The sequence below is a fragment of the Citrus clementina genome, unplaced genomic scaffold (genome assembly GCF_000493195.1).
Source record: "Citrus clementina cultivar Clemenules unplaced genomic scaffold, Citrus_clementina_v1.0 scaffold_2, whole genome shotgun sequence".
In the NCBI taxonomy this organism is placed as follows: Eukaryota; Viridiplantae; Streptophyta; class Magnoliopsida; order Sapindales; family Rutaceae; genus Citrus; species Citrus x clementina.
In genome coordinates, this window is record NW_006262688.1 from 2,979,529 (window position 1) to 3,003,708 (window position 24,180).

Genomic DNA, 24,180 nt, shown 5'->3' on the forward strand with positions numbered 1-24,180 from the left:
AGGAAATTAATAATTTAAGTAAAGTTACTAACATCCCTTAATATTGGCAATATTTTTGCCAACTAGAGTTGGATCGGGTTGTGTATGTTTTTTATCAGTTTTATATCGTGTCAAATTTTGATTGACTCAAAAACACGATTTATTTAATAATCATGTTAAAATATTGAGATTTTAACCTGATTCAAAAAATAAATGAGTTACCTAATAACTTGCTTAATATCTATATATTTAACAATATTTATATTAAATATTTACACTCCATTATTACATATTTACACTATTCAAATTTTAATTATATATATGTAAATAATATTATATATCGATATCATAAAATATATATCTTTATCAATATTTTACATATTTATACTACTGAAGTTCTAAATTTATGTACAATTTTATAAATAAAATACTATAAATATGTTCGTCGTCAAAATAATAAAGAATCATGTCCAATATTTGAGTTTTGATAATAAGAACTTACAAGTTGATTTAAAATTATATATATATATATATATATATATATAATTATGTCATTGATTGAGTAAATGAGTAAAAAACATATTTACCATAATGGAATATCGAAAAAAATTGTGTTGATCTAAATCCAATCATTTTAATAATCATTCAGGACCCATACACATTAATTCATGTGTTATTCGTATATAGTAATAAGGTCGAGTCAAAATTTTACCTGCTCTAGTGCCAACTGCCAAGCTATAACGTACTATACGTAGCTTTGCGGGAAACTCTTTGATTGAGTTTGGAAGAGTAAGGTCCGAGTTTCTTGAAGGTGAGAAAATTTGTTATTTTTTTTTTTTTAAGATGAGAAATATCCACCGTCCACTCGTTTTTTACATTTTTTTTCAAAAATACACAATTCTTTCATTTTTTGGCTAGAATCCACCTAAAGTTACATTTTATTTCACTCTTCCACTTCCGTTTGAAATCCGTTAAGAAAACTAACGGAAACTTAAAAAAAATGATCATTTTACCCCTCAAAACAAAAATTACAATTTTACCTTAAAATTGCCAAAAATAATCAGATTAAATCTAATTATTTTCCCCATCGGTCAATAAAGAAATTAATTCCACAACCATCAAATACAGATTTTTTTTTTTTAAATATGTCTGTAATTAGAATGCTAAATTATAGCAGTAGCATTAAAAATATCTCAATCTTGCAAACCATCAATTGAATTTAAGATAAGTAAAGTTTTATTATTCATTGAGTTATAATATCTAGTAGTTAATATTTTTTTTTGTACTTCATTAACGTACCAATAATGATATTCATCATTAAATCTTATTATTTTTGGCAATTTTAGGGTAAAATTGTAATTTTCATTTTGGGGGTAAAATGGTCATTTTTTTAAGTTTCCGTTAGTTTTCTTAACGGATTCCAAACGGAAGTGGAAAAGTGAAACAAAATGTAACTTTAGGTGGATTCCAACAAAAAAAATGAAGGAATTGTGTATTTTTGAAAAATATATAAAAAACTGATGGACGGTGGATATTTTCCTTTTTTAAGATTGAAAAATGTATAAGGTCCAAGTTTCTTAAAAGTGAGAAAATTTGTTACTTTTTTTTTTAATTTTTAAGATTGAACTTTAATTTTGATATGTCAACAGATCCTAATAAATATTAGACTGGATTTTAAATCTCACATACAGCATATTGGACTGTATTTATTGATATTTATATTAACTAATATTATCTCTAATGAACTCTCAAGCGTTATTAATTTAATTAGGTGGCCAAACAAAAGCTTTATAAGAGTAACACAAAGTAAATATAATACTTAAATAATTATAACCCTATCTCAACTTTTCTGTCACGGTAACGTGACATTTGATTCATTAAAAAACTTCAAAACAACAATAAATAAAAACAAAAATTTCGAAATTTTTTTGGTGGTTCGTTGTCCTAACTAGTGTTTGTATTCTCAAATATTCTCAACAAACATGAAACTAGCTCCCCTATAAATATTAACCAAATCTCTAACGGTATAATCAAACTATAGAACTTCAAAAATGCTACAAAAATGTTCACAAGGAATAAGTATATGAAGCTTCATAAATGTCATCTCCGGCAAGACGACACGTTTTCCGATGACCGGAGTGGGATGCTAAGAAGAAGTCAAGGAGGTGGAAATGAAACAGATAAGGTCACAAACCTTGTGGTTACCATGCAGAGAGTGCTTGATCAAGATAGGGGGCAGAAGCCCTACTCGCCGTCCGATAACGGTTCCCGGACTCAGCCGTCCAATGGTGAAAGCAACCGTAATGGTATCAAGGGATCACATTGAATATTCACAATCGTATGTGTTAATTGTTTTGAATGTTCTGTAACTTAGATTTTATTTTTGCTTTGGTGTGTCAATAAAAATTAAAAAAATAGACTTGCGGAGTCAAAGAGAATGACTGTACACAATTTACAAATTGATACTCAATCTTTATGAACTATTAGGATTTTTTTTTAATAGACATACTAAAGTCTCAGTTAGTTTTTTTTTTTTAAAAAAAAAATCTTAGTTATAAGAAATAAGAGCCAATGTTTGCAAAAATAACACTTCGAGTTCCCCGTTAAAAATGAGGATTTAAGTTTCCTTTCTTAATTACAAAATAGTTTGAATGTATATAGATAGATTTAATGTAGATTAGTCTTAATAATTATCTTTAATTAAATGTATTTGAGTAGATTTAACGTACTCCAGTCTCAATAATTGCTTTAGTGGAACGTATCCGAATCTCAATAATTGTGTGATTTGTAAATACCAGAGCATAACAAATTCCTACCAAGTGTCTCAATTTACAACTACATAGTTCCTATCAAGTGCCTCAACTTGTAAGTTGTAATCTTGTAGGATCAGCATCATCAGCTCATGTTATCACTTTTATCATTTATTTAAAAAAATGGAAAAGTGGAGTTAAATTAATTTTTATCCATTTATCTCTTGCCAGAGGTTCGAAATCGAAAAATCAGTTCAATAAGTTGCTTAATTGTCATTTGACAGTAACTTAAAGGTGCATCAACTCATGTGAAAATGAATGGAAATGTCGTAAGAATTTGAGATATTGATAAGTTGATTTGTGTAACCTATGTTTTCGTACTAAAAAATTAAAAATTTTGTCATTTAAAATAAATATTAAATCGATAAATTGTTTGCATTATTTTATTAAAATCACACGAATTGTTTCTCTCGTATTTTTCTTACTTTTAAAAAAATATTTTTGCCATCGAATAATTTTTTTAAGAAAAATACAAAAGTTAACAATATAATTAATTTTCAAACAAGTAAAGAATCTACTACTAGTCAAGCATCCGATACAGTTTGCTTTGAAACAAAGCAAAAGAAATGTACCCGTGAAAAATATCAACCAAAAATCATCGATATAAATTTTTTGATTTTCATTCAATCCTCTACTTGCTGAAGCGCCAATTAAAAAAAAAAATGGGTGTGGGAATTTCATTCTTGATATCACTAAAAGCAACAGTTCACTTCATCGTCTTTGTATTCTTGAGAAGTTTAGGTTTTACACTGCTATCATTACCGTTCTTGTATGCATCATTAGTTTCGTTGCTAATTGCACTCGCATCTCACCCATCAATCAATCTTCCAATGCTTTTGGGCAAGAAATCAGATGGGAGTTTCCCCATTTGGTCAATCATCCTGTTCAGTCCTTACATTTACTTTGTTAGAATCTTTTCAGTCTTGAGAAGATTGAACAGTGGTGAAGAGCCTTACAGCGAGGTCTGTGAAGGTTTGTATGTTGGTGGATGGCCTAATTCAATGACTACTTTGCCCCCTGGCAATCCTGCTATCATAGACTGCACTTGTGAGTTTCCCAAGCTCAGGGAATTTGAAGGGCATTCATATTTATGTGTGCCCACTTGGGATACGAGGTCGCCGCAGCCGGGGGAGATTGAGTCTGCTGTGAAGTGGGGCTGTAGAAAGAGAGCCCAGAATAGGCCTGTTTTTGTCCACTGTGCATATGGTATGATATTGACTTATTCTGATCATTTTATGCATCGGAGGTCTCATTGGTGAATCATACAAGTGCTTTGTTTGCTATATTTTTAGTTCTATCTTAGTGGTTATCAGTTGCTTTTCAAGCATTTGTGTTGGTCGTACTGTTAGGTTTCAATCTATTTGATAGCCTAGGTATGATGCTTACATTTGGTGTATCCCTCAGACATCCATAATGCTATTAGGTAACTAACTAGGATTGTTTCTACTTTTTGGTGAGATGAACTTGTTGTAGGTGATGCGTTAGCTTTATTTTTCACAGAGTTGGTTTGGTTCTTTGCTCATCCAGCTTCTTTCCTATTTTTCTTGTCATGCCATTGTTCCATCTCCGACTACTTGGTTGCAAGTGTTCATTTTGCATGGTTCAATTTCTGATAAATTTCAGAAGAAACTTTTTTCAATTAAAACTTTTGAGCTTTGCCATAGGAATAGACATGGAACATTTTGTTTATGTATGTCTTTTTTAGTTTATGCGAAATGCTGAGTTGATATGGATAAAGCATGATGACTGGTTAGGATGGAGACAGAGAATTTCTTTTAACTGTTATAGGTAATTCACTCAATGGTGTTTGGAAAAGGGAAATGACGTTAGAAAGTTTTCTCCATAAGTATAGCAACAATAGCATTAATAAATCAGTTTTCCAGCTTTTTCACTTGGCTACTTGTTGGAGGTTAAGAGACCAAATGGGGAAACTCCCATCCGATTTGTAGGTTTTAATCATCTATGAGCGAAACTCTGTGATAGGGATTTATTGGAGATCAGAGAAGACAAAAGAGCACGTAATGTTTGTTATGGTTTAACCCTAAGGAAATAAATCTTGAAATCCTTATGTATCACACATGTTTTTTAGTTTTTTGTATATTCCAAGATTTTCAAGAATTCTTAAGGAGAAAATATTGATCAAGGCAGTCACTTGGGGCCATGATAGGGCAAGGTTATATTTGGGAGAGTAAAATTACTTTTACTTTAACATTCTATATATGAAACTAAAATTCGATTTTTTGAAAGGATATAAAATCATTTATACAGTAATGAGAAGACAAAAGAGCACGTAATGTTTGTTATGGTTTAACCCTAAGGAAATAAATCTTGAAATCCTTATGTATCACACATGTTTTTTAGTTTTTTGTATATTCCAAGATTTTCAAGAATTCTTAAGGAGAAAATATTGATCAAGGCAGTCACTTGGGGCCATGATAGGGCAAGGTTATATTTGGGAGAGTAAAATTACTTTTACTTTAACATTCTATATATGAAACTAAAATTCGATTTTTTGAAAGGATATAAAATCATTTATACAGTAATGATGAATTCTTTGTGACTAGTAAACTGCATGGATAGTTTGTAAAACTTGTCTCTTGCTGTGTTTACATATGTCTTGCTATCTTCTTGTTTTTTTGTGTGTTTGGAAACAAACAAATTTGTGATGGAAAATGTGTAATGCGTCCCTCTAGGTCATGGAAGAAGTGTTGCTGTGGCGTGTGCATTGCTAGTGGCTTTAAGCATTGTAGAGGATTGGAGAGAGGCTGAGAAGCTCATAAAAAAAAGGCGACCTAATATTCAAATGAATGCTCTGCAGCGCAAAGCACTAGAGGAATGGTCAAAACATCGGTTATCTACTGCTAGAAGGGAAAAATAATTGACATGATTCATTAATATTGATAGCTGTTACTGCTTATTCCATAGCACTTCAGTGCCAAAGAATCGGAACTGCTTTTGTTATTTTAATTGATTTGATAGTAAATCCTTGTGAATTTTTGTTGTACCGTCAAACTAGATTACTTTTATAATGTAACAGTTAAATAGGGCCATACTTCTTCTTGTTCAGCTTATTGTTAGTTTACTGCCTTGCGTGGTAGATAGATAGGCTTTTAAATGTGCTGCTGGTTGGTCACATCAGACAAGGAATTACGGATTTGATGTTCTTCATTGAACTAAATTGATATCAAATCTTGCTTCGATGCTTGAATATATGTAGTTGTTACCTTACACTAACGTAGTTTCTTTTTTCATTTATGTTGTCTTTTTTCGCTGGGTAAGGGTATGTTGCCATTCTTTTGGATGCTCAAAGTTAGCAGCTACATGCTCCGTAGCAGTTTGGTAACAAACAAAGAGAGAGGAAAACTTTACTGCAATCCAACTCTTGGAGCTAGTTTAATTTCTTTTCTTATGAGATATTGCTCTTAATTTCCCTTCTGCACGCTTGCTTCTTTGGATAAAGAACCAAATGAAACAAAGTATCAAATCAGAAATCAGATTTTCTTGCATTCTTGTTCTTAATTTTTTCTTTTTCTTCTTTTTTTAAAGGTTCAGAAACAAAATAAGTATATTATAGATGTAGGAAATGCATTCTTATTCTTAAATTCACATCCGCCGTGCTTTCTTTCTTTGTATAAAGAACCATATGAAACGAGGAATCAGATCTGAAATCAAATTTTCATACACGTCTGTTCTGTTTCATCATTTTATTACATTAATTTTATGAGTTCATCATTCGTTCATTTTGATTTTGAGCAAAGCTAAACCAATTAGTCTTGCATATTTTTCGTTTTTGGGGGGTGACAGTAATTCCTTAACATTCTAAACAAAATTTATCTGCTAGAAATATTGTTAACCAGGGTGCACTATTTCTATTCAATATTACAACCAAATTAAGTGTCAACTCATACTCATTTCAGCAAAGAAAAACAAAAAGCCCAGTAGCACATATTCCTGGTAACCAAGAAGTATATACATTTTATGTAACAATGGCAAATAGAGTTTGGAAAAGGCAAACTCTAAATACTTGAATCAAGATTTTGATGTTTAAACCAAACCACAGTGAATTACCATACTATTATCACCATTATTTACATGAGCGTAAGCCACAATTCTGATCTATGTTATAGTCTACGTACATAAGTAACAGTGTAAGTGGGAATCAAAAGGTTGCTTGGACAGCATGAAATATGCAAGATCGCCACGAGATAAAATGAAGTTAAGATGATAATCATTAACTACGACCTCGCTTAGCAGCTTCCGCACTGCTTGTTGTCATAAAGGACTCTCCACAACCACACTGCCCTTTCGAGTTGGGGTTGATGAATACAAACTCAGATCTGCAGAAATGGATGAATGAATAAAGATGAGAGACAGAGCAGTACGCAGAAGAGCTGGAAAACCAAAAGTTTGAATTAAGAGACTCAGAACAGAAATCAATAACAAACCGACAGTTGCCAAATCTAAACAACCAAAGAGATGCAGGTATTCAATCAGGTTCAAATATAAGACGAACATTTCCTTAACAAGTCATAAAACACCATGTCAAGAACTAATATAATAACAATGTGCATACATCATAGCAAATGAAGCAGACCTCATTTACCTCCTACTTCGTGAACAATGAACAAGTCAGTTCATATATGAACGCAGATGGACAAGTACTGAGATAACCATGATAGATGTTTATACCTGAGTTTGTCATCTACGAAATCCATCTTGGTTCCTATAACATGCATCAGTGCCTTCGGATCAATTAATATCTTAACGCCCTTGTCCTCAACCACCTCATCGAACTTTGATTTCTCGTCTGACCATTAGTATAGAAAACAAAACATTATGACAAGTGATGCAAACAAGGGGAAAACAACATTCTGAAAGTAGACAAAAACATTAGGAATTATCAAAATGCAAAGTCAAATGATGACCCTTGCAACAAAATTTGCAGCCTATAAGCTACAGAACGTCCAGGAAAACTAATGCACAGAGGGAAAAGAGCAAGGGAGATCATTAAGTATTTGATGTGTTACTATGGTATTTTAAATCATCAAAATGCAAACGCAGATGACAACCCTTGCAACACAAGTTGCAGCCTACAAGCTACAGAATGTGCTGGTAAACTCATGCACAGGCGGAAAAGAGCATGGGAGGTCATTAAGTATTCCAAAGTGTAGCTTATTATGTTATTTTAAATTATCCCGATTGGATACTCAAAAATGGAACTGAACCACAAAGACATAAATTTATATCCTCATGCCACGCAGTATAACAAGAAAAAGAAAGAAGTTTCTCATCCTGAAGCCCTTTTGTGTTTTAAGAAAACAAACCACTCTAATAAGTACGGCAGCTTTGCTTCTAACTTCTTCTAACCATTAACCAACTTGATTTCCTTAGCCAAATTTTCTCCCATAAATCAACACTTGCAACCCAAAAATGGAATAATCAAAAGACAAGTCCGGGAAAAAAAATGTTGAGACTCACATATGCATAATGCATGAGCATAGCTTCTTGGTCAGAAAACATATAAATAAGGCATTCTCATAGCAGAGTCACCAATGTTTAGATATTCTACAGGAAAGAATGACTCGAGTTAAGGAAAGTATATGTTAAAGAGTAGTGCTACACATCCCAAATTTTACATCCCAAAACACTATCTCAAATGATGTAGCATTCATCAATTGGTTGGTGAAAAAATATAATTAATTCACTTGAATCTTATAAAAAAATAACCAAAATAACACTAAATATACTCCCTACATTATTTCATAGAAACCCCTTAAGTTTCATAATATTACCAACGAAATGATTTTTGATTCACAAAATTTCATCATATTTATTCAAGATGAATAAACAGAACTAACAGTCGTATTTATCAAGAAAAATAAAAAGATTCACAAGATAGAGACATAGCTTAGCTTATGAACCTGCATAATTGAGGGTGTAGGATAAGCCGTTGCAGCCGCGAGCCTTAACGCCAAGACGGAGGAAAGGACGCTGACGCCGCTCTAACAGTTGACGCAATCTCTCCGCCGCCGACTCCGTTAACGTTAGGGCTTGCCGTCGGATTGCAGGCCCCACCTTCGAACCTGAAGCAGCTGCCATCTTTTTCCTTTCTCCAAAATCCCCATTTTCTTTCAGATCCTGTTTTATAATGGACAAAATGCTATTTAATCAAATTGTGTCAGGTCATAACGACGCCGTTCTTGAATTTCTAGAAAACCACAAAACGTCGTCGTTCAGGTCCTTTTCTTTCAACAACAGTGTCAAGCCCATCCCTATTTTTGATATGGTCTGGAATATTATGAGCTCATGGGCTCATGGCCCAATTTCAAAGCTCAATTTGCAAGTTCCATTATTTATTTGTATTATGTTAACATTGTACAATACTTTGTCACTGTATTGCATTATATGAAAATAATATTATGTATATTTATTTATTTTTTAATTTATATGTATTGCAAAAGTTAATGCGCTAAAATTTTTCAGGAATTGTTAAATATGGGACAATAATAAATTAATGTAGAATATTATTCTAATACTATGTTATACGGGCAGCCAAAAGCTCCCTATGTGTTGAAAATGATTAAATTTCATTTGAAGTTATTAGATTATATGACTCAAAATTAAATAGATAAACTACTAGATATAAGAACGTACAAAACTCAAGTTCAAGCAAATCTTTTGTAAAAAGAATTCAATTGATTAATATTAAAATTTTTTATTAATTTTATTTGTATTTATTAAAAATAATGAGGATTATCAGGCTGGATTTACGAGTAAATTTTCACAAGCTTTTGGCAGTTTGTGTTACACAGGTAACGCATTACAGAGTGGGGCGGCCAAGCGTCGGTTTCACTATCACACATTCACACTGTCACTCGTACAACCGAACCACCTGGGTTAAAAGGTTAGCGACGAGACATCATTTGACTTTGTTCTCACAAACTGCTTCTTCACTGTAAGAATATTTCCTTGTTTAATCATTCATATGTTGATCTTTCCCTTTTACTTTTGATCAGTTGATGCATGTATTGTGTTAATCTCGTGGGTTTGCTTCATTTCTTAAACTAAATAGTCTTTTCCTTTCTGGGAATCTTCATGTCTTGAATTGTAAATATCTCATCTTAATTTCATTATTTTGAGACCCAAGAAATGCTATACTGTCTCTATGGATTCTAATTACATTGCTTGATTTTGAACTTGTTTTTGGATAAAACATCAAATTCGTTGGTTCCAGTTTAACTTTTGTTCCTCTGTGTGTGCGCAATCACAGCATTAGTGTACCCAGAACATTATCAACTGAACCAACTAGCACCACAATCCATTTGGTACTTCAAATATATCATGACAACATTAATTTTGGTGGACAAGTGCACAAGATATGGTTCCAAGCTTTATAAAATTGTCATTTAAACTTGATTGACAAAATACGGCTCCTTTTGAAAGAGTTCTGAAATGCAGAAAGTATATACTTCCTATGTTTTACTTATTTGGGCAAATTTCTATATATGCGTGCGTCTGTGTATAATTTTCAGCAAAATGACATTGTTTTTTTTTTTTTGGTGCTTGTGAAAATTGTTGCCTCATGCTGATAGTGTGTTCTCTACATTAACATATATGTTTAGAAGTGTCCAGGGAGTTGAGGCAAATCAGCTATCCTATCGAAGTGTATTTCATCATAAGATGCTCTTTAGTTTGTTTGTGCCAATTGATCACTAGAATTGCATGCTTGACAGCTCTGTTAGTTACTGAAATGAAGAGCATCTTATTTGCTTGAGAAAAAGATGGAAGAAAGTTGACTAAAGTTGGACTCTTATTACTATATATATTTGTGGTTGCTGCTTTGGTGTTTGTGCTTATATCAGCTGCCAAATGATATAGAATTTAATAGATAAAAAAAGGTAGCCAATTTTCAATTTAGGAATAGTCTGTATAGCACAGGAGATGAATGTTACCGAGACCTATAGATGTTCAAATATTCAAGTTGATTCAGTCTAGCAGTTCCATAACATCTCACTGCTTACTTGGATAGCTGCAGCTTTCTCATGTTAGTGTACATACTTGAAACACAACTTTGATATTTCAGTTGTCTTCTATCTTTCTTTGACATATCAGTGGGTGATTAGTAATTACATTTGGAATAATTAGTTTGGTGCTAATTTTATGTGCTACTAGCAATTATACGTGAATGCTCAAGTGATTACAATACATTTCTGCTGCTTTCATTTGTTTAATGGTAACTTGCTAGTGAAGATTCTGCTTAAATTGTTACGTACATACTGGTTCTTTTGGAAGATGATTAACTGACTCTAAGGACCATTTGCATTGCTCTTGCAGAGAAGTGTGGTTGATTCCGTTTATGAATTATTAACTTGTGTATTTTTTCCCTTTTTAATGGTTTCAGGTATAAACATGTCAACTGTGAGACTTCCCACATCTTGCTTATTCCAGGCTGCTCCCCGAAGCAAAAAATTTTCTTTGGTCAAGAGCCCGGGTTCCCTGGGTTCGACCAGGAGTGTTTCTAAAGCATTTGGACTGAAGTGTTCTTCATTCAAAGCATCTGCAATGGCCGTTTACAAAGTGAAACTGATTGGACCAAACGGAGAGGAGAATGAGTTTGATGCCCCCGATGATGCTTACATCATAGACTCTGCCGAAGATACCGGAATGGAGCTACCCTACTCATGTCGGGCTGGTGCCTGCTCTACTTGTGCTGGGCAGATGGTTTCAGGCTCCGTTGACCAATCAGATGGATCATTCCTTGATGATAAGCAGATGGAGAAAGGTTTTGTGCTTACATGCGTTGCATATCCTACATCGGATTGTGTAATTTACACACACAAGGAATCTGAACTTTACTGAATAATAATGTTACGAGCTTGGCGTTTGCTTTCTGGGATCCACATTTGTGCTAGAACGGTGGAAGAAACTGTTGATATTTGCTTGTGTTCATCTTTAGCATCATGATATTGTGTTGAGAGTCTTTCATATTTTATGATTACAATATATGATTGAAATTCTCTCGTTATGATGATATATGCAGCCAAAAACATTCTGATTTTAATTTAATGTCTTTTGAGCTTGCATTTGCAATTTAAAATCACAGAAAATGAAGGACATAAAACTCACCTGCATAGTTATATCTTTCAAGGAATTATAGATTTACAGTCCATAAGTTGTCAAATTATTATGTAGAAGAGTCAGTTTTGTCCACAGGCAAAAACAATATAATTGAAAAATGTTTCAACATAAGAAAATATTTCAATATATATAACGTAAAATTGGGCTGTAAATCTATAATTCCTTGAAAGATATAACTATGCAGGTGAGTTTTATGTCCATCATTTTCTGTGATTTTCTGTGATTTTAAATTGGAAACACGACCCAGGAAAAACCGTTTCCAAGAAAACAAACTATCAATTGTATCTTTCTAAAAAGTTAGTAAAAACTCAACTCAACTCAATACTGGATCTAAAGTCTGCAGTAATCCCCATTCGAATGAGTAAGAATTCAGCGTTGTGTTGTGAAAATTAATTTGCTTTCAAATATTTAAAAGTGAATCGGCCTATTTTGGGCCCTCGTATTCGGACCATGCTATCACTATGTATGGAGCTCCATGATAAAACTTGTAAATTATAATATAATTTGGCTGGTTATTTCAAAAGCTTTTGTCGGCTACAATAATACAATGCCAGTTTGCCACCACACACACTTCACTGTCACTTATAAAACGAACTAGTAGTGGTAATCTCTAGTACCATCGAGTTGAGTTCAGAAAAAAACATCATTTGACTTTCTTCTCACAAACTGAAGCTGCCGTTTATTTTCCTGTAAGAATATTTTCTTGTTTAGTCTTTGATCTTTCCCTTTTATGTTGTATGCTTTTTTTCCCCCCCGCTGTTTGATGGTATATGATTATCGTCAGTTGATGCATGTGCTAATCAAAAACTTGTTCCTTGGTTTGCTTGATTCTTAAAACTACATCATTTGATTCTTGGATTTTATTAGGATGATTATTATGTGTATTGAGTTGTGAAATTGTCCATTGGAACTTGATTAAGCAAAGAATCTCTGCTGGTAGTTAGTGAAATGGAGAGCATAATCTTCTTCCATTGAGAAAAAAGATGGAAGAATGTTCACTGACATTATAATCATATTTCTAATATTCTCATTATTTGTTTTTTGGTGCGTACTACTTGGTTTAACTCGTAAAATCTTTTTGGGTAGTACAGTAAGATTTGGAGTTCAAACCTCGCCCTTAAAGGGTGTTTGATTAGTCCTCATGAATATATTGGTTCTTTTGAAAGCTGATTAGCTTTTACTCTGAGGCCAATTCTTTTGATGCTGTGGAGAAGTGTGCTTGATTCCATCTATGAATTATTTTCTAGTGCGTTTTTTGTTTTTTTTTTAATAATTTCAACCTTTGGTTTTGGGTTCAGGTATAGAAATGTCAACTGTGAGACTTCCCACATCTTGCTTATTCCAAACAGCTCCCACACGCATAAAATTTCCTCTAGTCAAGAGCCCCGGTTCCTTGGTTTCCAGGAGTGTTTCAAAAGCTTTTGGCTTGAAGTCTTCTTCATTCAAAGTATCTGCAATGGCAGTTTACAAAGTGAAACTAATTGGACCAGATGGAGAGGAAAACGAGTTTGATGCCCCCGACGATGCTTACATCCTCGACTCTGCTGAAGATGCCGGAATGGAGCTCCCCTACTCATGCCGCGCTGGTGCCTGCTCTACTTGCGCTGGCCTGATGGTTTCAGGCTCTGTTGACCAATCAGATGGATCATTCCTTGATGATAACCAGATGGAGAAAGGTTATGTCCTTACATGCATTGCATATCCAAAATCAGATTGTGTGATTTATACACACAAGGAATCTGAACTTAACTAAATAATGTTATGATCTTGGCTTTTGCTTTCTGCTTTGTGCTTTCTATATTTGTGCTAAAGCAGTAGATCATTGTGAGTCGGTCTGAACAAATGCTTTCCATTTCACTTGTGACGATGAACTTTTTCATTACCATTTGGTGTTAAGTCTTTCATGTTTATGATATGCAACATATGGTAGAGAGAATTCTATCACTTGTGACAATGGATGTGAAATTTGTAACCAAATAAGCAGCATCATGACCGAGTAGTCTTTTTCAAGAAAGTTAAAATTAAAAAAAAAAAAAAAAATTTCTGAATGATCCCATGCAACCAACAATGTTATTTTCACTTGAAAGGTTACAGATTCTTCAGTTTTGACTAAAATTACGGAAACAAAATTCTGATATTGAAGAAAAATCAAAAGAATAATTATAGTCAAAACTGAAGAATCTGTAACCTTTCAACATCATTCACCAAAACGCTTTAGAACAGATAGGAACTATTTTTCGTAACTGCAATCTGAGTTGCGGCCTAGGTGTTGATGACTCTAGTGTAAATCTGCTGACTGGCATATGCAGATATCATTCTAATTGATCCTCTGGCCACCAGATCCTTAATAGCTCGGCTTGCAAGTGACCCGCTAATGTGGACAAGGCAATTGAAACCAGCCTCGTTACTAGGCAACCAAAAAGGATAAAAAAAATGCGGTTCTTACTGTTACTGTGGGTCAAACCATTGTTTCAGGAAGTTAAATAATTAGGAAGCAGAATGCCACAATATCACCACCAAGTCACATCATCAAACCTACGGCCAATTTCACAGGCTTAATATCCACACATCCAATTTCTAGAAAAATCATTACACTCATGAACGTGAACTGTAAATGTTCTTGTAGCAATTAGATTTCAATTTCAATTGAGAATAAATTCATTCAGTGTACTTAAACCTCAGCCTTTATTCATACTTTCAGTTATCAAAAGGAAATTAACTGACGAAAAATTCGTAATTATCAGAACTTTCACCATAGATCAATACAACAATTACATCAGTGAAATCAAACTCAGTTGCCATCTTATGGTAGTAGCTCCACAAAATACATACCCAGTTGAAGTAAAACATAACTTCACAAACATTTTAGTTCCCTCTTGACTTACCTTCCCACAAGAACGGACTAAGAAAAGACATTCTCTCAACGCTGCAGAAGCCAAGCATATTCGAATTTTTTTTTTCCCCCTCAAATAATTGTGTTCCCTGGTAACTCACGCAGCGACAAGTAATCTCATTAATTGGTCAAGTAACTTGAAATCTGCTAGTAATTATTTGTGTGTAAATGATTATTGCTATCATCACGGCAAAAACTAAAAGAAACCAATGAAAACATAAGAGCAAAACAAAATCAGCAAGAAAGAGATGGTTAAAGAGAACATACTCTCAATCTGTCCGACAAGATTGAAGGAGTTAGAAGCCTGTACTTGGGAAATGCTTGTCGTAAGTTCCCTGATCAAATAAGACCATGTTGTTCACTTTCTCCTTTTGCTTTCCTTTGCTTCATTTCTATATACATCAAAGACTGCTAAGTATCAAAAATCCCCCCCAAAAATTCACCATATATTCTAATAGAACGATGTCAAAAACAACTTTCATGTAGCTAGAAGCATTTTTTTTTTTTTTAACATAAACACTTGGAACCCCTTGCTAAAAAATCTGTCTACGCCCCTCTCGAAATGCATATTTTAAGTGTTTTCAACTATTTCACTCAAACAATAGAAATTTGTCCCAAAAATGAGCTTTTATGTGCCTTAAAAGCAATTTCTAGGAAGCACTTATCAAGTACTTCTCCAGCAAGGCACTTCCCCAAGTATTTCAATTTATCTCTAATACTACATGAAACCTTAAGAAAAATGCTATCTTTAAACATTGTTGCCAAAAAAAAATTAATTTTCCAAATAAATTACTTCATTAAGTTGCGAATAAAAAAGCGATAAAAACAATAATTGAAAAATGAAAAATTAAGCCCAAATGTGGTTACCTTCTTCTTCTGTTTGCCTCCACCAGATTGGGCGGGCTTCGATGACGATGGTGGGGCCTTATCCTTCTTCGGTGCTTACAACTACAAATATATGCACGCCCAAAAGAAATTAAAATTAGACTTAGAAAATTAAAAAAAAAAATTCTGACATTTAAAATGCAAAACAAAAAAATGAAATTGTTTCATTGCGTACCATGACAGTGAGAGCTCTGCTGACGAACGACGATTCAAGTTGTTAGTTGTAGAGATTTTGATTTTGCAATAGAGGGAATTGCGTGGGATATATACCCCGATCAGCACAAAAATACCCAAAATGTGCCATAGTTAGGGCCTTCAACATTATACATGTATAAGTAAGAAAGACCTGCAAGAATATAAAATTACTCTCAGTTATATCTTCACAGAAATGGCCGAATATCTTAAAGTTAAGCCAAAGACTTACTTACTTGATCAAACAATTTACTTGTATTCGATCAATTCTTACTTGACTTCTGCCTTATTCAAAATACTTACTGGAATTATTCAAAACATTTAACCAACACTACTTGACTTATACTCGACTTGTTCTAAAGATTTACTCGTCTCTTACTCTAATTGTTCAGAAACTTACTCACCTCTTACTCGACTTGTTCTTACTCGATTTATTTAAAAGACTTACTCAACTAATTACCTCAATGATCGCATACTATTCAATTTACCATTAAACTTACTCGACTTGATACCGACTTTATACTTGACTTACCTCACTTATTGCTCAACTACCAAACTTACTCGACTCGTTAACCTTTGAAGATATTTTCATAAATCACACCAAATAACAAAATCTCTCTCCACTATTTATTTGTAATATATTCTCACGCATGAGTATAGAAATCTTAATTAAAGAACCTATGCAAATCCTAAGTAATTGGACTCGGAAGAACTTATTACCAAATCCAACTTCCTTCAATCTTAATTCCAAGTAGCATGTGAGAAAGAAAATTTAAATTGTATCATCTTTAAACTTAGAAGCAAGGCCAAAGCATGCAAGCAGAAAACTTTCATTCCTTTTGCACTTTCCTTCCTTTTTTTTTTTTGACCACGAGGTATCCTGGGGAGGGCCCCAACTGTGGAAGTCACCTTTAAGTCCGTACCACAACCCAGACTAGAAGTCTCCGCTCGAACCGTGAGGCACATGTTCTCCCAACAAAGGCGACTTTCCTGCGACTCAAACTGGGGAGCAAATCTAATCAAGCCATTTAAGGGGACTCCATTGCCAGTGGAGTCAACACTTTGTTGGTTGCCCTTTCCTTCTTTTATTAACAAAGGACTACCTTAAGTTGTTATTCTTTGTTATTACAATTAATCGAATATCCATTGAACAAAGCGAGATAATAATATAAAGAAGATCAGGATGGGAAGAGTATTTTTTTTTCAAATTTAGCTTTATTATCTTGTCTATGATTGTAATTTACTTTTGGGACACTTTAGTAATAAAAAAATTCATTGAAGGTAGGTTTAGTGACATACCAAAATTATCACCACTTCTTCATTCATTTATTTATTTTAATTTATCCCAGCTATCTCTATCCTTTCTTTTTTTGCTTCTTATTTATTTCTTTTACATATGATGTCCCCTTTTTCTAGAGAACGTTTAATTGCCCACGGATATAATTTTCATTTCAGCCTGTTGGCAAATGGCAACCGGGGACCTCAACTCTAAGAGCATCTCTAAAAGACTCTTCAAATAAGATTCTACCTCTTATTTGAAGAGCCATATCAATATTAAACACTTCAAAAGACACGTTAATTTAGATTCTTCAAGTAAGATTTGTTTCTCACTCTTATTGCCGAGTGAGTTTTTCCCTCTTCTATTAATATTTTATTATTATTTATTGAAAAGATAAGACTGCAATAATTATTATTTATGTTTCTTTTAAAAAATATAATAACAATTCAATTTGATAATGGAAAAGATTTTATTAAAATAATATTAATTTATTCTTATTTGGTGAGTCTTTTGGAAGGGATTATATTTTTTTATACACTTATTTGCCACATCAGTAAGCAAATTGAAATTTGAAGAGTAAAATTTAAAGACCCTTTTGGAGATGCTCTAAGTCCTTTCAATTCAACACTTCTCGTTTATGTTGAAAGTAAATTATTTCTTAAAAAAACCGAAGTAAACAAATCAACCATTCTCCATAAGCGATATTGATAAATAAAGTATCCACAAAAGTGGTATAATTGATTTTTGGTTAAACAAACAGTTTATACTTTTAACAAAATTCAAAAAGAAACTATATATATATATATATATATATATATATATATATATATATATATATATATATATATAGTTCGGGATTTTATTAGGGATGACAAAAATTCTCACAGGGACGGGTACCCTCGGGGATTTTCCCCATTCGGGGAGGGTATGAGAATACCCAGTTTCTTATTCGAGGAGGGACGGGAAATTTTTTTTACCCAATTTCTTATTCGGGGAGGGGACAGAGATGAGGTGGAATCTCCATCCCCTACCCATTTCCCCATTTTAATTTTTTAAAATTACTAGTAAATAAATTATAAAATTGTAAATATTGGTAAAAATAAAAAATATCAAAATATTTATATTATTAAACTTTTAGGCCTAATTAACTAATTAAAGTTTTAAATTTTTATTTAGGACATTAAAAAGACCGAGTAGATTCTATTAGCCCAAAATTTTTTAATTTTAATATTCTTTAAATATTTTAAACTTAAATCTATTTTTTATTTATTTTTAGATGTTATAATTGCCCACAGCGAATCACAATTTTAATATCTAATCTAATCTAATCTAATATTTGCTCTTGATTTGCTCCGATTTAACTATTGTGTTGTAAATGGAATAATCCACATTTATAAAGTGTCCACGCCATCATTGAAAAAGTTAATTTTTAATCTAAATTCAATTTTATTTGTAACAATTTTGTATTAGACTATTAATTTGTTCATGATAGTTTGTAAAAGAAGTTTGTATCCCTTGCATGCTGCGTTACTTACTAATTTAATGTATGTGATTTTTGTAATGAATATTAATGTAAGATATATTTCGAACTTTACTTTTATTTGAATTTTTTATTTTAATATGATTAACTCAAAAAAAATATTAGTTATTTGGGGATCGGGGACCCTCGGGGATCCCCTGTTATTATTCGGGGAGGGGATGAGGATTCTCTCAAGTAATTCTGACGGGGACGGGGACATACACAAAATATCGGGGATAGGTACGGGGAGATTGGTCCCCTCCCCTCCCCTCCCCATTGCCATCCCTAGATTTTATAGTGTAAGAATGTTTAGAAAAACTTTAAAACTATGGGATTTAATAGAATTGTGAAATTAATCTTTAAAACTACAATGTTTTAAAGTTTTCTCAAACTTTCATGCACTTTAAGATCCTGAATTTAAATATTTTCTTACATATATATATATTGGCTATAAGATTTCTTAGAAGGTATTTCAAAATGGGCAAAGCCTGTGTCAATAATTTTGATAGGTCCCAGTCAAAGCTGTTGTATTTTGTATGTAAATAGAATTCTACTTAGGGCGAGAATCAGCCACAAGAATTTGTTATTGAATTCACTCTTCCCTTTATTCTGCATAATACTTGAGTTTAAATACATAAATGACTAACAGACTCCTCCTAAAATAATGTCACAACTACTGAAAATCAGTAACTGAATCTAAATAAAGCCGGCACCTATTAAAATAACAAAATACTTGCTAACAGAACTTGATTAAGCCTTAACTTGCACGTGACTAAGCTGACCACTCCACTAAATCCACTAAATCCTCAACGGCTCCATGCATTCTTGACTCATTCCTTTTAGACAGTGAACTTGCAATTCTTGATGGGCACACGTTGAGACTTTCTTGGTTTATCAAATTTACATGATTGTGATAGTTAATATGCAATTGGAAGGGAATAGAGCAATATGTATAATGGTAAGTATGCACATATATGTCTTAGACATAATACAAAGGGCGGATCCAAAACTTAACATTACCTCGGGTTAAATTCTAAAATTTATATTTTGAAGTAAACATAAAAATTTATAAGTAAAAAGATCTACATTAAATAAGGGAGAGAAGAAGAACTTTATTGTTTTAAATATGTACTATAAACAAAAATAATTGTAAAACAAGAGTAGAAAATAAAAGGCAATCCAAATATCAAAATATTATTTTTTCAGTTATAAAATCTGACATTGCAACTTATAATAATATGTAATTATATAAGATTAATAAATCAATTAAGAATTTCAACCAAAATAGGTCAATACATGTAATTACAATCAATTAAAAATCGCAAGTAAAACTTTTATATGTGAAGTCAAGTAATAAATTACTAGACTTAAATAAATTAAACAATTAGAGTTTATTCATCCTTTTAAATGATAAAAGTATTATTAGTCAAAAGATTCAATAATAAACTAAACTCAATTTAATAAAATGGTATTTGGGTGCCATTATTTTTTCAGCCAAGTGCTTCGACTCTCTTTAAATAACTAGATGTTGATGATTCTTCTATCAAAAGCTCTTCAAAATACTCAAATTTTATTTTCTAACTTGTCCTCTTAGTTAATATAACTAATAAATAAAATCTAAAAATTCACATAAAAAGGTTTGTGAAAATGTTGATAATTGTTACCATATGTTGTTTTTGTAAGTATTTTAATACTAGTGATGGTGTTATATCATATTGACATACTTTTTTTTTTTTCAATTAGAAGTTTTTTAAAATAAATTAAAGTAGTAATAATATTTTAGCTTCCGAATGTTTTCAATCTATTCAATAAATATATAATTTAATCATTTTATAAATTAAGTCACTAATTTCAATTGAAAGTATGTACTTGAATTAGAAACATGTTTGAAAATATAATAGAAACTCTATTGTTATATAAAATTGATGTAAACATAAGATAATTGAGTTAGGGAAATATTTGAATATAAAATAAAAACTCTATGGTTATACTAAATTGATGAAAACATAAGGGTAACTAAGTTAGGGACATATATGAAAATAAAATAAAAACTCTATTTTTTTTATAAAACTTTGATAAAAAAATAACGGGTTTAAATGATTTTTTTTAGACTACAGCCTGGTCTAGCCCAGCTATAGGTTCACCACTATGTAACTCTATTAGATAACTACTTTCTACTGGAGTTATTTCTATTGACTATATAAAGTCAAAGGATAAAATTACGGATCCACTTACTCAAGGGTTAAACAAAGAGTTAATAGAAAATTATCGAGGGGAATGGGACTAAAGCCCACAGAATAAAAGACTTATTTTACGAAGGAAAATCCAACTCAGTAGACTGGAGATCCTAAGAACTAAGTTCAAAAGGACAATTTAATTGGAAAATACCTTCTTGGATCACTATGGAGGTTACCCTCCTGTCCATTCTTATAATGAAAACAGTGATGCCCATATGAAGGAAAGGGTTAGCTATGCTTTTAATGGTTTCTTATGTATTGGGAATTCAAACAAAGTAATGCGAGTTACTTTTGATTAAGAAATCACATATATGAGAGAGAAGTGGGGTAGTTTCAACGGGAATTGTCAAGGGCTCAATTCTTAGAAACTCTTGTTAAATTAGGTAAATATTCAAGGCCGAAATTAACATAACTATGAGAACTCAAAGTATTAGGAAAAGTTTACATGTGAATATATATTATTGTTTACATTAATGACATAAGAGTTTAAAGAAATCACATCTACTATTCAGTCAATAAACTAAATATATTTCTCAAGGGAAGGTTCAAAGATTGAGACTTACCTATCCTGTGCAAGTTTTGATCATTTAATTCTATCACCAAAATCAAATCAATTTTTATATCAAAGCAATCGTTTTTTGTGTCTTCCACCAATTTTCATTCATGTGGGGATTCTTAAAAAAATAGCATAAAGTGGCTATTTTGAGGCCAATTTTAAGTAAGATAAATATTGAAAAAATATACTTGCATAAATGATTCAGAATCTTCTCTGTGAACTCTTCGCAACGAATCATAGAATGCTCAAATTAGTGCTTAGGTGAATGAGAAATTGGATCTCAAAAGAGCACCCATTGGTGTGAAAAAAATGAGAAAAACTTCCACGCTTCCATGTTCAATTGCAAAATACGCCAAAATCCAAACGACTTTCTTTTATTCTCTCTTAAGCAAATACTCTCTAACTTTAGGCTTCAGTGTGGGGAATAATGAGTTTTTATTGCCAATACTATTTTAATCCGTTGAATCCTGAGAGATAGACGCCAATATAATTCAAGTACCATTGTGAAGGTGGTGAATCTATTTTAAAGACACTATAATTTTATAGGCCTCAGGTTAGTGGTTTTTGTTTTATTACATAAATCTTTGCTATTTCAATTTATTTTTATTATTATTATAAACTCGTGACAAATGAAAAGAGTATAGGAGGCTTATTAGTAACCTTTAAAGCACCTTTTAGGGAGGAGAAAAAAACCTTTCATTGCCACAATCATAGTAAAAAAAAAAAAATTATTATCATTTTTATCAAGGAAGATTCATCGCTAAAGAGGACATATTGCAACTAAAAATTTTGTTTGTTGCCAAAAAATTAAGTGTGTGTGTGTATATATATATATATGTATGTATGTATGTATGTATGTATGTATGTATGTATGTATGTATGTATGTATGATATATTAAGACGAATAATTTCATCGCAAAAAGTATACATTTAGTGACAACATTGCACTCTATAGTGATGAGCGATGAAATCAATTTCATTACAAAAAAAAAAAAAGTTTTAGCAACAAATAAATTTTGTCACTAAAATTATTTAACATGTTGAAAATTTTATTTTAGTGAAGAAGTCAATTTCATCACACAAAAAAAGAAGTTTCACCAACGAATATATTTCGTCACTAAAACTCTTTAACATGCTAAAAAGTATGTTTTAGCGACAAAATCAATTCATAACAAAGAAAAAAGTTTTAGTGATGAGTATATTTTGTCGCTAAAACTGTTTTGACATGTAAAAAAAAAATGTTTTAGGGATGAAATCAATTTCGTCGCAAAAAATATTTTTAGCAACGAATAGATTTCCTCACTAAAAATATTCATTTAAAGATATAAATCGGTTAATTTTCCGTCAAAATTTTAGACATTTACTGGCGAAATCATAAGTTTGCAGCTAAAAATATTCGTTTAAAGATTTATAGGGTTAATTTTCTGCTAAAATTTTAGATTTTTAGCTATGAAATATTATTTGTGGCATAAAAACACCTTTTAGCAACAAAATAATATTCATCGTTAAAAGGTATTATTCGTGACAAAAAACACCTTTCTAAAAATGCCTTTTAGTGATAAAATATTATTCATCGTTATAAATACTTTTAGCGATAAACTTCGTCGCTAAAACTCATAGCGCAACACATAAATTAATGAATATCTTTGTAGCCTTTAGCGACAAAAATTGTATGTTTTAGTCATGATTAATTTCATCACTAAAGTTGTTTTTTCTATATATATGTATACGTATCACCTGAGGAGACCATTATAATTCGTTCGGTCTTTTCTAAGAATCTAAGTAATGTTTTTTATATAAAAAATGCTTACTAATCTAAGTAATTTTTTTTATATAAAAAATGCGTAATATTATATCACTTGCTAATTATTAATAATAATATACACAACAGATTAAACAAACAGTTTATACTCTTGGCAAAAAGCAAAAGAAATTGAATATATATATATATATATATATATATATAGGCAAATAAACCATTATTATTAAGTGGCCCACGCAGAAAGAGTGGTGGATATGCAAATTGCCAAAACTTTCAATAACCTCAATAATTAATTAAAGGAAAAACCAGTGGCTGCACTCATGGTTCCAATTAATTTTATGATTCCCAGGCCACAGCTTTACTTAATTTTATTGATTAGATAGATCACTTTATAATGGCTGATGTTTATTGGCTGAAGTTTGTCTTAGTATTATATACATATATATGCCTTATTGAAGATTTCATTATATCATGCAACATACTCGGAGCAAAATGGGAAACCAGAAGCTGGGATTGTTGCTTATGATTTTCATCATGTACTTTCAGATTTTTGCCGCTTCCTCACCAATTGAAAAGGGTTTGCCTTCAGGTAATTTCTCATGTCTGTCACCTTCTTTAATAAAACTTGGAGATTTTTTGTAAATGCATGTGCTTGTTCTCATTCGTCTTTTGTTAATTTGTGTACAAAGAAAATCAATCAGTGGCATAGAACTGAATTTGCTTCATATTTCCATAAAAGAAGTAGTTCTATGATAACATAAAATATAGGTATAAACTTAACTGATAATCCTCAATTTAATTGCTTAGAAATAAATTAAAGGAAAGAGAGGGGGGGGGGGGGGGGGGGGGGGGGGCCAAATTCCCCCCCTCTCCCCTTTACCTTAACCCCCTTTTTTTCTCCTTATTTTCCCTCCACTTTTATTCACACCC

At 32.0% G+C, this 24,180-nt stretch overlaps 5 protein-coding genes and 1 pseudogene across 7 annotated transcripts in view; 4 read left to right on the top strand and 2 right to left on the bottom strand.

Annotated features, from left to right (window-relative positions):
* The first annotated feature begins 3,312 nt into the window (after positions 1–3,312).
* Positions 3,313–5,986, top strand: LOC18051310 (uncharacterized protein YnbD). Its single transcript, XM_006445666.2, has 2 exons — positions 3,313–3,995; positions 5,483–5,986. The coding sequence occupies exons 1-2, from the start codon at positions 3,452–3,454 to the stop codon at positions 5,665–5,667; spliced, it is 729 nt and encodes a 242-aa protein (XP_006445729.1). The 5' UTR covers positions 3,313–3,451; the 3' UTR covers positions 5,668–5,986.
* A 702-nt stretch (positions 5,987–6,688) lies between these two features.
* On the bottom strand, positions 6,689–8,913 carry LOC18051311 (iron-sulfur assembly protein IscA-like 1, mitochondrial). The gene is made up of 3 exons (XM_006445667.2): positions 8,711–8,913; positions 7,479–7,596; positions 6,689–7,126 (listed from the first exon to the last, which is right to left on the bottom strand). The coding sequence occupies exons 1-3, from the start codon at positions 8,886–8,888 to the stop codon at positions 7,021–7,023; spliced, it is 402 nt and encodes a 133-aa protein (XP_006445730.1). The 5' UTR covers positions 8,889–8,913; the 3' UTR covers positions 6,689–7,020.
* A 658-nt stretch (positions 8,914–9,571) lies between these two features.
* On the top strand, positions 9,572–11,685 carry LOC18051312 (ferredoxin, root R-B2). 3 transcript variants are annotated; one of them, XM_024191241.1, is made up of 2 exons: positions 9,572–9,693; positions 11,191–11,685. In XM_024191241.1, exon 2 carries the CDS (start codon positions 11,199–11,201, stop codon positions 11,646–11,648), a length of 450 nt encoding a protein of 149 aa, XP_024047009.1. In that variant the 5' UTR covers positions 9,572–9,693; positions 11,191–11,198; the 3' UTR covers positions 11,649–11,685. The 3 variants fall into 3 exon arrangements, with proteins under 3 accessions (XP_024047009.1, XP_006445732.1, XP_024047008.1); XM_006445669.2 differs by having other exon boundaries at positions 9,573–9,744; XM_024191240.1 differs by lacking the exon at positions 9,572–9,693 and adding an exon at positions 10,668–10,833.
* A 786-nt stretch (positions 11,686–12,471) lies between these two features.
* Positions 12,472–13,709, top strand: LOC18050406 (ferredoxin, root R-B1). Its single transcript, XM_006445670.2, has 2 exons — positions 12,472–12,616; positions 13,226–13,709. The coding sequence occupies exon 2, from the start codon at positions 13,234–13,236 to the stop codon at positions 13,678–13,680; it is 447 nt and encodes a 148-aa protein (XP_006445733.1). The 5' UTR covers positions 12,472–12,616; positions 13,226–13,233; the 3' UTR covers positions 13,681–13,709.
* A 480-nt stretch (positions 13,710–14,189) lies between these two features.
* LOC18050407 lies at positions 14,190–16,863 on the bottom strand (annotated as a pseudogene).
* A 6,830-nt stretch (positions 16,864–23,693) lies between these two features.
* Positions 23,694–24,180, top strand: part of LOC112100797 — a 1,466-nt gene continuing 979 nt past the window's right edge. The window contains exon 1 of the mRNA XM_024190631.1: positions 23,694–23,839. Within this exon, the coding sequence (XP_024046399.1) occupies positions 23,722–23,839 (118 nt within the window). The 5' untranslated portion in view covers positions 23,694–23,721. The remainder of the gene's footprint in view (positions 23,840–24,180) is intronic.

Coding starts and splice junctions, on each gene's coding strand:
- LOC18051312 (XM_024191241.1), top strand. CDS start 11,199: ATGTCAACTGTGAGACTTCCCACATCTTGCTTATTCCAGGCTGCTCCC.
- LOC18050406 (XM_006445670.2), top strand. CDS start 13,234: ATGTCAACTGTGAGACTTCCCACATCTTGCTTATTCCAAACAGCTCCC.
- LOC18051311 (XM_006445667.2), bottom strand. CDS start 8,888: ATGGCAGCTGCTTCAGGTTCGAAGGTGGGGCCTGCAATCCGACGGCAA. Junction 7,597..8,710: donor CTACACCCTCAATTATGCAG/GTTCATAAGCTA, acceptor ACTAATGGTCAG/ACGAGAAATCAAAGTTCGAT. Junction 7,127..7,478: donor TTCGTAGATGACAAACTCAG/GTATAAACATCT, acceptor CCATTTCTGCAG/ATCTGAGTTTGTATTCATCA.
- LOC18051310 (XM_006445666.2), top strand. CDS start 3,452: ATGGGTGTGGGAATTTCATTCTTGATATCACTAAAAGCAACAGTTCAC. Junction 3,996..5,482: donor TTTTGTCCACTGTGCATATG/GTATGATATTGA, acceptor GCGTCCCTCTAG/GTCATGGAAGAAGTGTTGCT.